The sequence below is a fragment of the Gopherus flavomarginatus genome, chromosome 1 (genome assembly GCF_025201925.1).
Source record: "Gopherus flavomarginatus isolate rGopFla2 chromosome 1, rGopFla2.mat.asm, whole genome shotgun sequence".
Lineage (NCBI taxonomy): Eukaryota > Metazoa > Chordata > Testudines > Testudinidae > Gopherus > Gopherus flavomarginatus.
The window spans coordinates 332331775-332349465 of record NC_066617.1 but is presented as its reverse complement, the minus strand read 5'-3'; the positions used below and the strand labels follow the sequence as shown (position 1 = coordinate 332349465).

The 17691-nt window shown below is 50.3% G+C and overlaps 1 protein-coding gene across 4 annotated transcripts in view; it reads left to right on the top strand.

The window, feature by feature from the left end:
- Positions 1–16113, top strand: part of IFT88 (intraflagellar transport 88) — an 87470-nt gene extending 71357 nt beyond the window's left edge. The window contains exons 25-26 of one of the 4 annotated variants that reach the window (XM_050937216.1): positions 8672–8770; positions 15800–16113. In XM_050937216.1, coding sequence (XP_050793173.1) covers positions 8672–8770; positions 15800–15921 — 221 coding nt within the window. In that variant the 3' untranslated portion in view covers positions 15922–16113. Of the gene's footprint in view, positions 1–8671; positions 8794–15799 lie in introns of those variants that run through there. The other 3 variants (XM_050937213.1, XM_050937215.1, XM_050937214.1) reach the window with 3 other exon arrangements.
- The last annotated feature ends 1578 nt before the right edge of the window (positions 16114–17691 follow it).

The following is a 17691-nucleotide window of genomic DNA, read 5'->3' as shown; positions in this document are numbered from 1 at the left end:
CCCCACACACACTCAGCCTTCTGCCCTCAACCCCCACACCCCCCCACACCCAGCCCTCTGCCCTGACCCCACACACACACACTCAGCATTCTGCCCTGCACCCCCATACCCCCTAGCCCTCTGCCCTGACACCCCACACACACTCAGCCTTCTGCCCTCAACCCCCACACCCCCCCACACCCAGCCTTCTGCCCTGCACCCCCCGTACCGCCTAGCCCTCTGCCCTGACCCCCCCACACACTCACCCTTCTGCCCTCAACACCCCACACACACCCAGCCTTCTGCCCTGCACCCCCCGTACCGCCTAGCCCTCTGCCCTGACCCCCCCACACACTCAGCCTTCTGCCCTCAACCCCCCCACTTCAACACACACCCAGCCTTCTGCCCTGCACTCCCACAGCCCCATCCCTCTGCCCTGACCCCCCCACACTCTCAGCCTTCTGCCCTGCAACCCCCATACCCCAGGCCCTCTGCCCTGACCCTTGAACTCCCCCACACCCAGCCTTCTGCTTTGCACCCCCCAACCCTCTGCCCTGAACCCCCCCGCCCCAACACACACCCAGCCCTCTGCCTTGCACCCCTACAGTCCCAGTCCTCTGCCCTGATGACCCCCCCACACCCAGCCTTCTGCCTTGCACCCCCAACCCTCTGCCCTGAACCCCCCTGCTCCAACACACACCCAGCCCTCTGCCTTGCACCCCTACAGCCCCAGCCCTCTGCCCTGATGACCCCCCCCACACTCAGCCTTCTGCCCTGCACCCCCATACGCCCCCAGCCCTCTGCCCTGACCTTTGAACCCTCACACACACACAGCCTTCTGCCCTAATCCATGAATCCCCCCCACCCCAGCCTTCTGCCTTGAACCTCCTCCCCCGCCCTCTGCCCTGACCCCTGAAACCACCACCGCCCAGGTCTCAGGTCCCGGCCGCAGGCCCTGCTCAGCCCGCTGTTGGCCTAGGTGAACAGAACCCCAGGCTGGCAGCGAGCTGAGCAGGCTGGCAGCGTAAGATCCGCATTTTAATTTAATTTTAAATGACGCTTCTTAAAAATTTTGAAAACCTTGTTTACTTTACTTACAATAGTTTAGTTATATAATATAGTCTTATGGCAAGAGACCTTCTAAAAGCATTAAAATGTATGACCGGCACGCAACACCTTAAATTAGAGTGAATAAATGAAGACTCGGCACACCACTTCTGAAAGATTGCTGACTCCTGCATTACAGCATAATCCTAAGAATTCAACTCTTGCATGCATACATATGGTAGATAGAGTACAAAAAGGGGAGACCAGAAGAACAGAGATCTTCAAGAGTGTTCAGTGGAGGACTCAGGACCGTCCTTAGGCATACAGAGCTACTTAGGGCACCACAAAATTTTCAGCACCAAATTGCCCCAAATTTCATGGTGTCCTAGGTAGCTGCGTGCTGCACATGCACCAGCACCAGTACCAGCCCTATCCCTCAGCCAGCCCCGCCCTGCAACAGGCAGGGCCATCCCGGGCGGGGGAGGGCGGGAGAGTGCGGGGGCGTGGGGCCCCAGACAACTCCCTCCACCCTGCCTCTTACCCTTCCGCCCCAATCCCTCCGCAGCCCACCCCCATTCCACCTCTTCGTCCAATGACCCACACTCACCAGCAGCAGGAAGCAGAGAGACACGGCCCCAGCCCACTCTGCTTCCCTTGCCCTGGCCGCAGCCATATGACTTGGGTTGGGGAAATGACTGCCCTCGGCTCTCACCAGTGGTGGGAAGCAGAGCACCACAGCTGGGAGCTGGTGGAGTAAAGCGGGCTGGGGCTGGGCTGCTCCGCTTCCTGCCGCTGCTGCTGAGTGGTGGTGGGGATCCCTTCCCCTGAGCGACAGGCTGGAGCCAGGGTGAGGGAAGCGGAGTGGGCTGCTCCTGGCCCCCAGCTAATCCCCCAGGCCAGTCTGGGCTTGTGGAGCCCCCAAAAGTGGATCCCCATAGCTCCTGCCTCCCAGACCCTGGGGGAGGTCTGGGGCTGCATAGGGCACCCAAATGGCTAGGGACTGCCCTGGGAGGACTATACCTCTATCATAACAAAGAAAAGCAGTTAAAAGTTATCCAGTCTTGGTTGCTTTTGAAGGTTTAATTTGTTCAAATTTCAAAAAAGGGAACCAAGTTGTATTGAAATCACTACAATTTATTTTTGTATTGTTGGCAAGTTTTTCCAGAAGAAATATGTTCCTGACCCTTTAAATAGTTTCAGTGTTCTTTTGTTTTTGAATGCACAGCGAAGGAGCATTTTGCTACAACAGAAAGATGAGAAATAAGCTTGGAATTCTTTCTTTCTTTTACAGGAAGACCCAGAAGTATCACTAGAAGATCCAGACACAGTCTGGATCTGGCAATTTCAAAGATTATAACTAAAATGAACATCCAAAATTTGACCACTTTGGTGTTCTCCTAAACTTATCTTTTCTCAGCATTTTGAAATCTTTTTTTTTTTTTTTTTGGTGACGGGATGAGATGGTACCTCACCTTACAATGCTTTTCTGTAATAAAAAAAAAAAAAATACAGAGGAGGTAGTGGCCCAGAGACGCAGTTTAGAGTGAGTGAGTTGTCTGAGGGTGGGTTGGTCCCCTTCTCCCATCCATCTCCAGAATCCATTGGATTGAAAGGCTGCACTCCTTGCCTTCTCCATGACTCCCCAGACCGCAGCTGGGAAAAAAGTGAAGGAAACTCCACAAGGAAAATCTTGAGTTTCTTTGTCCTCTCCATCCCTCCTGCAGTTATCTCAGAGGGTGGAATAGGGTTGACTCCTCATATTTGTACACACTCAGTAGAGCCTACAGGAAGCTCCTTGTGTAATAAAGGGACATGGATTTTAGAGCAGTGAAGGGCAATAGGCATTGCCGTTCAGATCTGCACTCTAAGGCAAGAGATTTGCAAAAAGTCTTCTCACTATCTTAAGGCAAGAGCCTCACAGTCAGTTGCATTTTTCAGTTGGCTTTCGGGGGAGGGGGCAGGACTATTTCCCCCTTCGTGCTCCATTAACTCCAAATTCTCACATTAGAATAAATTGAACATGTTTTCTGCGTATTAACACACACTATGGGTTAGCTTAACTTCCATGCTAGAAATAGTTTACACTTAAGCAGGTTTTTAGATAAAATACTTTGCATTAGCTGGTCAGAGTGCTGAATTCATGGGTTTTGGCTAAACCAAACCAAGCTCCCTTTTCTCTATGGACCACCCTCCCCCCCCCCCCCACCACCCAAAGTGTAAATGCTTCTCTCTATGTCCTTCAAACACATTTTGGGTTGGTGAAGCATCCTGATTCTCTGTTAAGAACTTTAGCCCACTATGCACTTTATTTCAGACACTTTAATTTTTTAAGATGACTTAGATCTAACAAAATGATTTCACCCTTAATAGTCTGAGAAAAGAAAGTATTTCATGCATGTTCTGTGCCTCATATACATTGTGTAAAATAGTACTAAAAATAGAATTAGTGTATTCTGTCATTTTGAAGGAATTGCTTGTGTTGTAATTGTTCTTCCCACCTCTCTAACTTATGACCACTGAAAGTTTGCTTAGAAATACCAGCTGTAAATCTGTACAATTTGACTAATGTGGTATACATGTGTAACCCACACACCTCCTGGATGTGGTGTTCTGTCCCATCTAGTGGCACTGAGACCACTTAGAGAGAGTTAAATGAGTCTGCTGTATAGCCTTAGCTAAGGGCCAGTTGGTTTTTAGCTCATGTGGTAGAGCAGGAGTGGGCAAACTACAGCCCACGGGTCAGGGGCTGCACCACGTGGCTTGGCTCCGCTCTGGCCGGGGCCGCTCCAGCACTCCATCTGGGTCACAGGCCTCACCACGTGGCTCGGCCCTGCTCTGGCGCTCCAGCCAGGGCACTGGGTCGGGGGCCGCTCTGGCCGTACAGTCAACCTGTGGAACTCCTTGCCCAAGGAGGTTGTGAAGGCTAGGACTATAACAGGGTTTAAAAGAGAACTAGATAAATTCATGGAGGTCAAGTCCATTAATGGCTGTTAGCCAGGATGGGTAAGGAATGGTGTCCCTAGCCTCTGTTTGTCAGAGGGTGGAGATGGATGGCAAGAGAGATCACTTGATCATTACCTGTTAAGTTCACTCCCTCTGGGACACTTGGCATTGGCCACTGTTGGTAGACGGGAAACTGGGCTGGATGGACCCTTGACCTGACCCAGTATGGCCATTCTTAAGCTCTAGCCAGGGCGCAGAGTCGGGAGCCAGACCGCACAGCTCCCAGAAGCCGTGGCATTGCCCCGCTCTGGCTCCTACGTGCTCCAGTGTCCCCCTCCGGCGCTCCAATGGGAGCTGCAGAAGCGGTACATGCGGATGGTGCAGCCTGCAGAGCTGCCTGGCCGCACCTCAGTGTAGGAGCCAGAGAAGGGACATGCCACTGCTTCTGGGAGCTGTTTGAGGTAAGCACCGCTCGGAGCCTGCACCTCTGAGCCTCTCCCCATGCCCCAGCCCCCTGCCCCACCCCTGATCCCCCTCCTGCTCTTCAAACCCCTAGATCCCAGCCCAGAGCACCCTCCTGTACCTCAAACCTCTCTTCCTTGCCCCACGCCAGAGCCCGCACTCCCAGCCTGAAACTGCTCCCCTTCCCACACCCCTCCCCCAGCCCTTATTCCCCTCCCATCCTACGAATCCCTTGGTCCCAGCCCAGAGCACCCTTCTACACCCCAAACTCCTCATCCCCAGCCCCACCCCAGAGCCTGCACCCCTATCCAGAGCCCTCACCTCCTTCCAAACCCCAACCCCAATTTTGTGAGCATTCATGGGCTGCCATGCAATTTCTATTCCCCAATAAAAAGATAAAGATAATAATTGGAGATATACCAGTCTCCTAGAACTGAAAGGGACCTTGAAAGGTCATTGAGTCCAGTCCCCTGCCTTCATTAGCAGGACCAATTTTTTGCCCCGATGCCTAAGTGGCCCCCTCAGGCTCACAACCCTGGGTTTAGCAGGCCAATGCTCAAACACTGAGCTATCCCTCTCCCCCCCAATGACTCTTGGGCCAAAAAGTTTGCCCACCTATGTGGTAGAAGTTTATACACTAAGCTCCAGAGGTCCCAGGTTCGATCCTGCCCGCCGACAACCAGGGTCTGTTGGTGTAACAAGTGGGGGCTTGTCCAGGATTTCAACTGGGAAGTCTCTGAAGCTTGGGACATGCTTCCTCAGCTAGGGGAAGTTTGTAACCCCACCCATCAACAACCGGGGTCTGTCGGCATTACACATGTAACTAATCTGCCAACTAAGAAGTACAAAAACATTTGCAGAGAAATTAGAACCATTTCAGCTGGATATAGCAGTGCCAAACCTTTAAGTGTTCCAAAGTAGAACTACATATACAGGATTTTGCTGTACTAATCATTCTTCCACATAAAAATTAACAGTGATTTTGTTTTATATGTTCGTTCTTTTTTGTTTAATTTTCCCTTCTAGCAGTCTGCACCATCTGTATGTACAATAATCAACAGTAGCTTTTAAAGTGCAGTTGAAAGTATATGAGTGAACATTAATAAATGTGCACGTTTATGCATCCCTGCTAGTTTTGTCAGAAAAAAAGTGGTTTCTTGTGTTAGAGTAGATGTGGATTTCCTAATTTTTTTTATTCAGTCACAAGTCCCATTAACTTAATGTCATGAGAATTTTGCCAGAGTAAGGATTAAGTAAAAGCTACGTAAAGACCGTAGGATTCAGTCCAAGAGGCCTCATAGTTAAAATTGCTCAATTTAGGGTACTGAAGTACAGTGGATGGTTCATTTATGAGAAACACAAGGTGCGCAAGGTAATATCTTTCATTGGACCAACTTCTGCTGGTGAAAGAGAAGTTTTTGAGCGACACAGAGCTCTTCAAGTCTTCAGTTTATTTATAGTCTGTTTGCATTTCTGGTTTTCCCTTTTATGTTCAGCTCTTCTCCTGTTTTTCTGTTTATGTCAAACCCTACAGCAGCTGCTTTGCAATATCTCTATAATTACATGCTTCTCGCTCTCCCGTCTAACTGTCAGATGCTACCTTGATTTTCTTTATCTTGGTTTCAGCAACCTCCTTCTCTCTGAAACTAACCTATTAAATCTATACAATTGCTGCTATTAGTAGCCCCTTCAAATCCCTTCCTTTCCTGTCACTTTCATCATCAAGTGCAAACTGTTGATTGCCGATTACTCTCGCCTCTCGCTCCACCGATATGGTCACAAGGTGCCCATTATCTACCGGGTAATGAGCGTTGGGATAGGGCGGAGGTTCGATCACTGGATGTCCTCGGGAGGGGTGACAAGTGCCCCGAAGGTAGCAATGGGGATAACGCAAACAATCAGTCGTGGGGTTAAAATTGAGGGTTTATTGAATGGGTCACAAGTGAGGATGAGGAACAACTTAATACTAGTTACAACTTGGGCTTACAATATAATACCAGAACAAATAATAAAAATACTGCAATTACAAACAGAAGCTGACCCTGGTACCGCTCTAGGTCCCAGTAGTTATTCAGGTCCTTCCAAAGGTTAGTAAGGGTGCTATTGGTGCTATTATTAAGCATAAATGCAATTACTCATCTAAATAAAAACAAAATGCAATAAGACAGTTAAAGATTGCCGTGAGACTCTGGTCAATCCCCCTTGCGTTCAAGGTTTCCTGGTCAACGGGTTTCCCCTAGCAGGAGCCTTGGGGCGGCTGGGATCGGCTTTTGTCTCCGGCTTACAACACGATTACAGGCTCAGTTAGCTAGCAAAAGTAGCAGAACTAGCAGCTAGGCATACTCACACACACAAACCACAAAAGTTTCATCACCACCGGCAGACGGGTAGGCTTCTGAGAACACGGAGCCGAGGGAGACTTCGAGTTGATCAGGCTCGGTTACGGGTACAGCTTTCTGCGTCTCTCCCTGCCCACCCTTGCATGGTGGGCAATTTATAAGGGTAATGACGTGTCCAGTTTTTTGGCCAGGTTTCTCCTAATTAGGAGATTTACAGGTGCCTCGTTACCACCCTCGGTGGAGGGGGGCGGTTCCTGGAAATGGCTGACCACAAAATTTGCCTAGCCCCAACGGTAACTTTCGGGTAATGCTTCTCGCTTGAGAGTACGTGCATGCTCGTTTCCTGAACATGGAGGCCAGGGCAAAACTGCTTAGGGCTGCAGCACTAACATAGGCACTAACACAAACTTACTGTCTTCAGAGTCCTAAGGCCTTATTATTTGCATTATTGTAACACCTAGGTGCACAGATCCTACCTACTCTCTCTCTCCCTGCAGACCCTTTTTAATCCTCCTCCAATTCTCATCTTCACACCTTCTTCCAGCTTGCTACTCACTTCCTGGCCCCTGGGTCTTGTCCAAAGCACATTGTACTTAATAAGAGACTTCACTGAGCTTTGGATCAGGCCCCTTGTCTCCCAACTGGTTTCTGTTTATTCAAATCCCTCCATTAAACACATTTCATCCATGAAGCTTTTTGATAATAATCCACCAAAAATAGATAAAATTATAAACCCTTCTCCTCAGCCTATACCCCAAACTATATTTTCTCTGTCTGACTTAGATTATATGTTCCTTGGAACAGAAGCAATGTCCTCCCGCAGGGATTGTGAATGGCTGACCATGCTGCACTCAGCAATAATATTAGAGTAAAATAAATATTTGTCTTCCCTGGGGAAGAATACACTTGTAAAAATTATAACAATTTATTAACAATATTTGTAATAAATATGGGAATTACAATTTGTAGCCAACTCCTGACTTCATACCCTTTGCCTGTTCCCTTTCGGCTGGGAACATTTCTAATAACAGCATTGTTCCATGTTGCAAAGAAGTATATTTATGTTTGGCTGCATGGCATAAGATGCTCTGTAAATACACCAATGCAAAACAAAGGGCATTTTCCCCTGGAAGCAAAATATTGAATCACAAATTGTTCCAGCAGACAAAATTGAAAGCTTCCTATAAACTGTGAAAAAGATTCAAGGTTGCCCTGTGAATAGAGGGTCTGGAATACTGCTGTGGCAATAGAATGTTAATCTAACAGTGTCTGGGTACTAGGCAGCCATCAGAACAGTCACATTCCAGGGGGCCCATTGCAAATTGAACTGTGAATAGAATGTTTACAGCAAGATGCAGAGCCAAGATGTACTGTATGTATGAACTGTGCCTGACTGCCATGCCAACAGCACATGCGCCTCAGACTTTTCTAATGAAAGGCAAAGTAAGTGTTCTGGATTTAAGACTGATAGTGTCTGACAGGTGAATCACACCAATATATGAATAGATATACATGTCTGAAATGTTTGTATGCATTGTAAAACAGGCATCATTTGTAGGACCCACATGTTGTAATCTATTTAAACCCTCAAATATTAATTTTCCTTAATTTTAATAGATGTTTTAAGATGTTAAAATTTGAAGCTAAAAAGCTGTACAATAAAAGTTTAATTATCCCAGAGCATGAGTGGCACTGTGTATTTTGATACACATATACAGATCACAGAGGTCATATTTTTTAGAAATCCATATTAAAATTCAGTATGATGGCCATCAGGAAAATAATGGTGTAAGATATTTAAAAAATTATTTAATGCAAATTAGTCCAATTTCAATTGCCTATCTTGCTTTCATGAAGTATGCGGCAGTGTTTTATTGTGGTTTCTCTTTTTTATCCCCCAGATAGTGGCGGTAGCGCTAAGGGGGAACGACTAAGTGCCAAGCTAAGGGCTTTGCCTGGAACAAATGAGCCTTATGAAAGCAGCGGTAATAAAGAAATAGGCAAGTGAACTGTGGTACCTTCTGAGTTGCTCCATCTTGCCTAGACAAATGGAATGAGAAATATTGCTGAAAATCATATTGAATTGCACAAATTATGGAAGCATTTTCATCATGAAACATGGATGAAAAATAGTTATAGCTTCTTTGTTCCCAGGTCTACCATAAAATCATTAACTTATGCTTATATGTTCTCAAAGGGACATATCCATTTAAAAAGGTGGTTTAAACTACCGAGTCTGCTCCCTGCAATCCTCTGCCAGTTTTTGTACTTCTACAATCACATTTTATTAAGGGGAGCTTTTCAAAAGAGCCTAAGGGAGATAGGCACCTCAATCCCATTGAAATTCATTAGTGCCTGGAATTCTCTTACTGAACTCATCCAACATTACTCTTCTTCCAAGCTCCTTCCTAAAACCTATTTCTCTAAGTCTTGCATATTAACTATATAGTTGTAATAAAGCACTAGAAAGAATGTTGAAAAAGAAACTCTAGCCACCAGAACATATGCATGACCACTATTGTTCTCTTCCTCCTGTTCTGTAATGTGGTAATGTAGAACCCAAACCTGCATAGACTCTTACACAATGCAGAATCTCATTGACTTCAGTGAGACTGCACTTGGATATAATGGTTCTTCTTCGAGTGATTGCTCATATCCATTCCAGTTACGTGTGAGCGCCATGCGTGCATGTTCGTCGGAAGACTTTTTACCCTAGCAACTCCAGTGGGCCGCCCCCTAGAGTGGCGCCGGCATGGCGCTCGATATATACCCCTGCCGGCCCATCCGCTCCTCAGTTCCTTCTTACCACCATGTCGGTTGTTGGAACTGTGGAGCGTGGCATAGCTGTCCTCCACGTCCCTAGCTCTCCTTCGTTTCACTGTTCTCTTAGTTGTAGATAGTTGTAAATTGTAGTTAGTTATTGTTAATTGTAGTATAGCTGTATATACTTATTAGCGGGTTTGGGCTGTAGCCCTTCCCTGCGCCCGGCACCGGGCCCATGCCTGGTTCGCCAGGGTTCAAACAGCGCTCGGCCTGCAAAAAGCCGATGCCGACCAGCGATCCCCACAACGCCTGTGTGAAGTGCCTGGGGGAATCGCACATTTCAGATAAGTGCCGCATCTGTAAGGCTTTTAAGCCTCAGACAAAAAAGGAGAGGGACCAGAGGTTAAGGACTCTCCTGATGGAAGCGGCACTTAACCCTGTGGCTCCAACGCAGAGCGCCAGCTCCGCGCCGGCACCGGACCGCGCCGGCACCGGAAAGACGCCCCGGCACAGACCTTCCCCAGCACCAGGACCCGACGCAAGGCCCTCGACGTCTGCAACTTCAGCCTCGCAGACTCAAGCGGAGCGCCCGGCACCTACCTCTGCTGCGGCACCACCAGCAGGGATTCCGTTGACTCTGGGCCCCGGAGGTCCGTCGAGTCCGGTCCCTCCTAGCTCCCCCATAAGATCTGGGATTGAGCTGTTGGTCCCTTCGATGCCAGAGACATTCACTTCGGCGCGGGACCTAATCACTCTCACGGAGCCTACCAGCCTCAACCCCTGGTACCCCCGGTGCGAGTTATATCTAGAGGCAAACCTGCGACAATGCGGGCGCCGTCTCCAGACTCGCCCAACCAGCACCGATCCCCCTCAAGGTCCCGGCACCGTGGACGTTCTCGCTCCAGGCACCGCTCGCAGTCCCGGCACTGCTCCCCTCGGCGGTACCGGTCGCACTCACGGCGCCGGTCATCTTCCAGACGGTCTCGCTTCTCCCGGCACCGGTCTGGATCGAGTCGCCGCTACCGGCACTGAGACTCCAGGAGCCGTTCCCATCGGTGGTCAGCACCCCGGTCGACCTCCCGGCACCGCGCTGGTGGCACGTCCCGGTCCCGGTCGACCTCCCGGCACCGCGCTGGTGGCACGTCCCGGTCCCGGTCGACCTCCCGGCACCGCGCTGGTGGCAGGTCCCGGTCAACCTCCCGGCACTGCGCTGGTGGCAGGTCCTGGTCAACCTCCCGGCACCGCGCTGGTGGCAGGTCCCGTTCCCGATCCTGGCACCGGTACAATTCCTGGGACTGGTCCCCGGCACCGAGAAGATCGTCGATGTCGAGACCGAGGGAGCCCTATCAGCCACGTTCGGCCCCGCCATGGCCTTCCCTGCAGCCGTCTGTCTCATCGCAGGCAGACAGCATGTACGCCCTGGACGTGGACAGACCCACAGCCCTCTTCCATGACCCTCCTCCGCAGGATCAGGGACCGCAGCAGTGGGGTTTCTGGACACCCTGGGCGTATCAAGCCCAGGGCCCTCAACACATTCCACCTCAACCAGTGGCATCTGAGCGCAGGGCTCCGGAGGCCTCGTTGTCTCGCCCTCCCCCCCTCCGGCGGGGGAAGACCAAATATAACCAGCAGGACCCTGAGCTCCCTCCAGAATCAGAGGCGCTGGTACAGACGGAACCCCCATGGACCCGCTCCTACCGGGGGTCTCCTTGTCGTCCTTCCCCGATGAGGCAGTGGCGGGAACGTCATCCTCCAGTCCTCCCCCACTCGACCTCAGGGCGCACCAGGACCTCCTCAGGCGTGTAGCGCAAAACTTGAACTTGCAGGCTGAGGAGGTTTCAGAAATCGAAGATCCTGTGGTGAGCATTCTCTCAGTGGATGCTCCCACCAGAGTCGCCCTTCCCTTCATCAGGACTATTCAAGCCAATGCTAATACCATCTGGCAATCACCGGCCTCCATCCCTCCTGCTGCACGTGGGGTGGAGCGCAAGTATATGGCACCCTCCAAAGGATATGAGAACCTGCATGTCCACCCAACCCCGTGCTCCCTCGTCATGCAGTCTGTGAACAAGAGGGAGCGCCACGGGCAGCAGGCCCCTCACCGAAGTCCAAGGAGGTGAGGCGCATGGACCTGCTAGGCCGGAAGGTCTACTCAGCGGGTGCCCTCCAACTCAGGGTCTCTAACCAACAGGCACTCCTTAGCCGCTATGCCTATAACTCCTGGGTAGCAGCGGATAAGTTCAAGGAGTTGTTGCCTCAGGATGCGCGTCAAGAATTCGCGGCAATTCTTGATGAAGGCAAGAAGGTCGCAAGAACTTCATTGCAGGCATCCTTGGACGCAGCAGACTCGGCCGCCAGAACTCTGGTTTCGGGGGTTACAATGCGCCGCATCTCCTGGCTACAGGTTTCTGGCCTTCCTCTGGAGCTCCAACACACCATCCAGGACCTCCTGTTTGAAGGTCAGGGCCTCTTTTCAGCGAAGACTGACCCCAGGCTGAAAAGCCTGAAAGACAATAGGGTCATCATGCGCTCTCTAGGGATGCATACGCCTGGGACGCAACGCAGACCCTTCCAGCCGCAATAGCAACAGCAGCGCCGGCGCTATCCCCAGTACCGCCAGCGGCAGGACTTTAGTAGACGCCGAAGCAGGAATGGCCGGGGCAGACAATCGGGCAACCAAGGGGGGCAGAATCAGGGCTCCTCTAAAGCCCCACCTGGCCCAAAACCTTCTTTTTGAAGGTGCGCCCAAGGACGCTGTACCAGTTTTCCCCACGGATCCGTCCCCCCCATTTTCCAGCCGCCTTTCGTTCTTCCTCCCGGCGTGGACCCAAATAACTTCCGACCGTTGGGTCTTACGCACTGTGCAAACAGGATACCGTCTGCAGTTTATTTCACACCCTCCCTCCCACCCCCCACCCTCGTCCCTCTTCAGGGGTCCCTCTTCAGGGACCCCTCTCACGAGCAATTCCTCCTTCAGGAGGTGTGGACGCTCCTTGACAAAGGAGCCATAGAGGCGGTTCTGGAGAACAGAAGGGCAAGGGGTTTTATTCCCGCTACTTTCTGATCCCCAAGGCCATGGGAGGCCTCAGACCCATCCTCGACCTGCGGGAACTCAACAAACATATGGTGAAGTTGAAGTTCCGCATGGTATCCCTGGGGACTATTATCCCATCTCTGGATCCTGGAGACTGGTACGTCGCCCTCGACATGCAGGACGCTTATTTTCATATAGCCATTTTTCCGCAACACAGACGCTTCCTTCGGTTCGTGGTCGACCGCCACCATTATCAGTTTGCGGTCCTCCCATTTGGCCTCTCCACAGCCCTGAGGGTATTCACGAAATGCATGGCTGTCGTTGTCGCATATCTTCGACGCAGTCGCATACACTTATTCCCCTACCTTGACGACTGGCTGATTCCAGGCACATCAGAGTCGCAGGTCCGCAACCACGTCCACAAGATCAGCAGACTCTTTGGAGATTTGGGCCTCATTATCAACGTGGACAAGTCCACTCTGCTCCCCACGCAGAGGATAGAGTTCATCGGGGCCATTCTGGACTCTACCTTGGCCAGGGCCGTTCTGCCGCTGTCCAGGTTCCAGACGCTGTCGGCCATCATTCGGCGTCTACAGACGGCTCCCTTGACCTCTATAAGGACGTGCCTTACCCTCTTAGGCCACATGGCGGCCTGCACCTTTGTTACGGGTTATGCACAGCTTCGCATGAGGCCCCTCCAGTCCTGGCTTATCACACAATACCGTCTGGCCAGGCATCTGCTGGACGCGGTTATCACCATCCCCCAGGAGGTACTGGATTCCCTCCGGTGGTGGCTAGACCAGTCCGTAGTGTGTGCGGGGCTCCCGTTTCATCCGCCCCAACCCTCGGTATCCCTAACAATGGATGCCTCAGACCTGGGCTGGGGGGCCCACCTCAGAACCCTGAGGACGCAGGGCCAGTGGTCTCCTCAGGAAGTGGCCCTCCACATCAACATACGGGACTTGAGAGCTGTCCGCCTTGCTTGCCAAGCATTCTCCCATCAGCTTCAAGATCGCTGTGTCTCGCTATTCACCGACAACACGACGACCATGTACTATATCAACAGGCAGGGCGGCACGAGATCCTCTCCCCTATGTCAGGAGGCAGTGCGGCTCTGGGACTTTTGTATAGCCCACTCCATTCACCTCATGGCTTCCTTTCTCCCCGGAGTACGGAACACGCTGGCAGACCGTCTGAGCAGTTCCTTCCTTTCGCATGAATGGTCCTTTCGCCCGGACGTCGCCCTCTCACTCTTCCAGAGGTGCGGTTGTCCCCGGCTGGACCTCTTCGCGTCCAGAGGGAACAGGAAATGCCAGATGTTGTGCTCCTTTCAAGGGCGGGAACCAGGGTCGGTAGCGGATGCCTTCCTTATCCCGTGGACGACGCACCTGCTATATGCGTTCCCTCCGTTCCCGCTTATCCACAAGGTCCTTCTGAAGGTGCGCAGGAACAGGGCCCGCTTGATTATGATAGCTCCAGCGTGGCCCAGACAACATTGGTATCTGATGTTGCTGGACCTGTCTCTGGCCGACCCAGTCCCCCTGCCCCTTTACCTGGACCTGATCACCCAGGACCATGGCAGGCTCCGTCACCCGGACCTTCAGTCTCTACACCTCATGGCGTGGCTCCTGAGTGGCTGACCAGGTCGGAACTACGGTGCTCTACCCCTGTACGTCAAGTACTACTGGGCAGCAGGAAACCTTCCACTAGAGCAACGTACTCGGCCAAGTGGAAGCGTTTCTCCTGTTGGTGCACAGAGAGGGGTTTTCTCCCTATGGAGGTTTCTATCGCCAGTATTCTCGATTACATCTGGTCCCTCAAGCAGCAGGGCCTGGCGATATCGTCCCTTCGGGTGCACCTGGCGGCTATCTCCACCTTTCATCCAGGGAAAGATGGCCGTTCGGTTTTCTCTCACCCTATGGTGACTAGATTCCTGAAAGGTCTAGAACGTCTCTACCCCCAGGTTCAACCCCCTACTCCTACCTGAGATCTCAACCTGGTTCTGACTCGGCTCATGGGCCCTCCATTTGAGCCGTTAGCGACTTGCTCCCTGCTCTCTCTCTCCTGGAAGACTGCTTTCCTGGTGGCCATCACCTCAGCCAGACGGGTGTCAGAACTCCGGGCCCTCACGGTAGATCCCCTGTATACGGTCTTCCATAAAGACAAAGTGCAACTGAGGCCACACCCTGCCTTTCTCCCCAAGGTGGTCTCAGCCTTTCACGTCAACCAGGAGATCTTTCTCCCTGTCTTCTTCCCAAAGCCCCATTCGTCCCGCAGGGAGCAACAACTCCACTCGTTTGATGTCCGCCGGGCACTCGCATTTTATGTGGAGAGGACCAAACCGTTCCGCAAATCCCCCCAGCTCTTCGTGGCAGTAGCGGACCGAATCAAAGGACCATCCATTTCCTCACAGAGGATCTCCTCGTGGGTGACGTCCTGTATCAGGACCTGTTATGACTTGGCTCACACTCCTACGGGCCATGTGACTGCGCACTCCACCAGGGCACAAGCATCATCGATGGCTTTCCTCGCCTCCGTGCCCATCCAGGAGATTTGTAGGGCAGCGACCTGGTCCTCCGTCCACACCTTCGCTTCCCATTATGCCCTGGTCCAGCAGTCCAGAGATGACACGGCCTTCGGCTCTGCAGTGCTCCATGCCGCGACTTCTCACTCCGACCCCACCGCCTAGGTAAGGCTTGGGATTCACCTAACTGGAATGGATATGAGCAATCACTCGAAGAAGAAAAGACAGTTACTCACCTTTGTAACTGTTGTTCTTCGAGATGTGTTGCTTATATCCATTCCACACCTGCCCTCCTTCCCCACTGTCGGAGTAGCCGGCAAGAAGGAACTGAGGAGCGGGTGAGCCGGCAGGGGTATATATCGAGCGCCATGGCGGCACCACTCTAGGGGGCAACCTGCCGGCCCACTGGAGTTGCTAGGGTAAAAAGTCTTCCAACGAACGTGCACGTGCGGTGCGCACACCTAACTGGAATGGATATTAGCAACACATCTCGAAGAACAGTTACAAAGGTGAGTAACCGTCTTTTTTTAGCTAGTAAATTCCAAAGCGGTGCATTTTTCAGGGCACAAAATCAGTGTCTCCTGTAAAGCATCATGCACATCTATAGCATGCTCCACATAATTCTTGATTTTAGTCTCGTGTGATTGATGCAAGCTAAATTGCTTTAAAATAAAGCTTATGTTTCAACTATTTTCTTTTGAATCCTAGATGCTTCCTATGTAGATCCACTTGGACCACAAACAGAGAGACCAAAAACTGCAGCAAGGAAAAGAATGGATGAAGATGAGTTTGCTGATGAAGAGTTAGGAGAGGATTTGCTTCCAGAATAATGTACAGTACAGGATACCATTTATGTGTTTTGAAAATTTTAGCAGAAAAATATTCAGAAATGATAATTTTGTATTAGAATTTGATAAAATGTTTGACAAAAATTTATTTTGTATTTATGGTAATGTGTATATATAAAATTGTGAATTTGGAGTCAAGAGTTTCTATTATAATCAATAAAACAGTAAAAAATAGTTTTTTGTTTTGATCGTGCATATAAGCAGTGCACAGGCACTTTTCTAACAAACTGGTTGTGAATTGTAGCAAATTTAGAAAGCTTTTGTTTGCACAGATTTTACACATTGTAACAGTATCAAGCATAGATGTCTCTTCAGTGGTTTACATTTTTATAGAATCTTTCAACCCCAAATACCTTAAAGATCATGCAAGAAGGATGGGAATTTCACAGGCCTAATGAGAGAGCAGAATTTATTCTATAATCAATATGAACTGATTTACTTTAATAGTGTCACATATTACACTGTCATCTTCAAGGCCCAATTCAGTGAAGCACATAAGCAAATGCTTAATTGAATGAGACTTAAGCACATACTTAAGAGCAGGCTTAAATGATTTGCTGAGTCTGAGCAAAAATGCAGCTACACTCAGACTTCAAAATTGGCACCTACTTCCCTTCACTCGAGGTCAGCCCCTTGGGTATTTAAAAGCAAAGTATCATATTTTTGTCATTTTACTCCTGTTAGCCCAGTGTGTGGTCAGAGGGCGCTGGATTTTATTCTAGCATGTGCATCATCAACAGAATTGGTAACTAGATTTCAGCTGCAGAATCTTAGTTATTGAGAACTGAGCTTGATTTTCAGATCCCAGGTTGTGTGTCCAGAACTGACAGAAAACACAATTTTGCTTGTGAACCGAACAAATCTGATATGGAGATATTGACAGGGTGACCATATTCCCCAAAGAGAAAACGGAACACCCCAGCTGCTCACCCAAGACGTCTCTCTACCCTCACACAAGGCTGTCGCCCGTCACTGGAACCCTGAGGAGGGCCCCTCAGGAGTCTGCCATCTATCACTGGAACTTTTCAGGGGGCCCCCTGTCATTTGTCACTGCTGTCACCTGTTGCTGGAACCATGCCAGGGCCCCACTGGCTGTCTGCTCCAGAGTCCTGCAACCTGTGGAGCCAGAAGCAGAGACTGTCAGGGAGATCTCTGGAAGTCACAAAATCCATGACTTCCATGACCTCCATGACATGAACATTGCCTTAATTATTTGACATTGATAACCACAAGTGACTGATTTATATTACCCACAAAATCAACCAGGCACTTGAATCAACTTTCAAACCCAAGAGGTGGAATCAGATTGCTTGACATCATCAACCCTTGGCTGAAGGATCATCTATTGGAGAAGTCTTTGGGGTAGAACTGTGCATCAAAGACAGCTGCATGCCCAGGCATTAGGGTCCAGAGATCCTCAAATATAGTTAGCTATCAATGAGCTGAGCCTAGCTGCCTGATGTGGGTTCCATCCAGCCATAACAGTTTTCATTAAATATAAACCTGTTTCAAAATTTTGAAGTTTGGGACATGACAAAGGAAGTAACTCTGCTCAGCTGCCTCCATCAGCAATTCCTGCAGTCCCAGACCTGCAGCATCAGAAGGGATTGGAAGCCTTTCCAAGGGCATGCACTGCACCAGCAGCTTAGCACCTTACTCATATGTGGGGCCATTACACAATGGTCAGGTCAGAATTTTGCATTTCTCTGTCCCTCTCATGATGTAGAAAACTAGATATGCAATGCAGCTGTT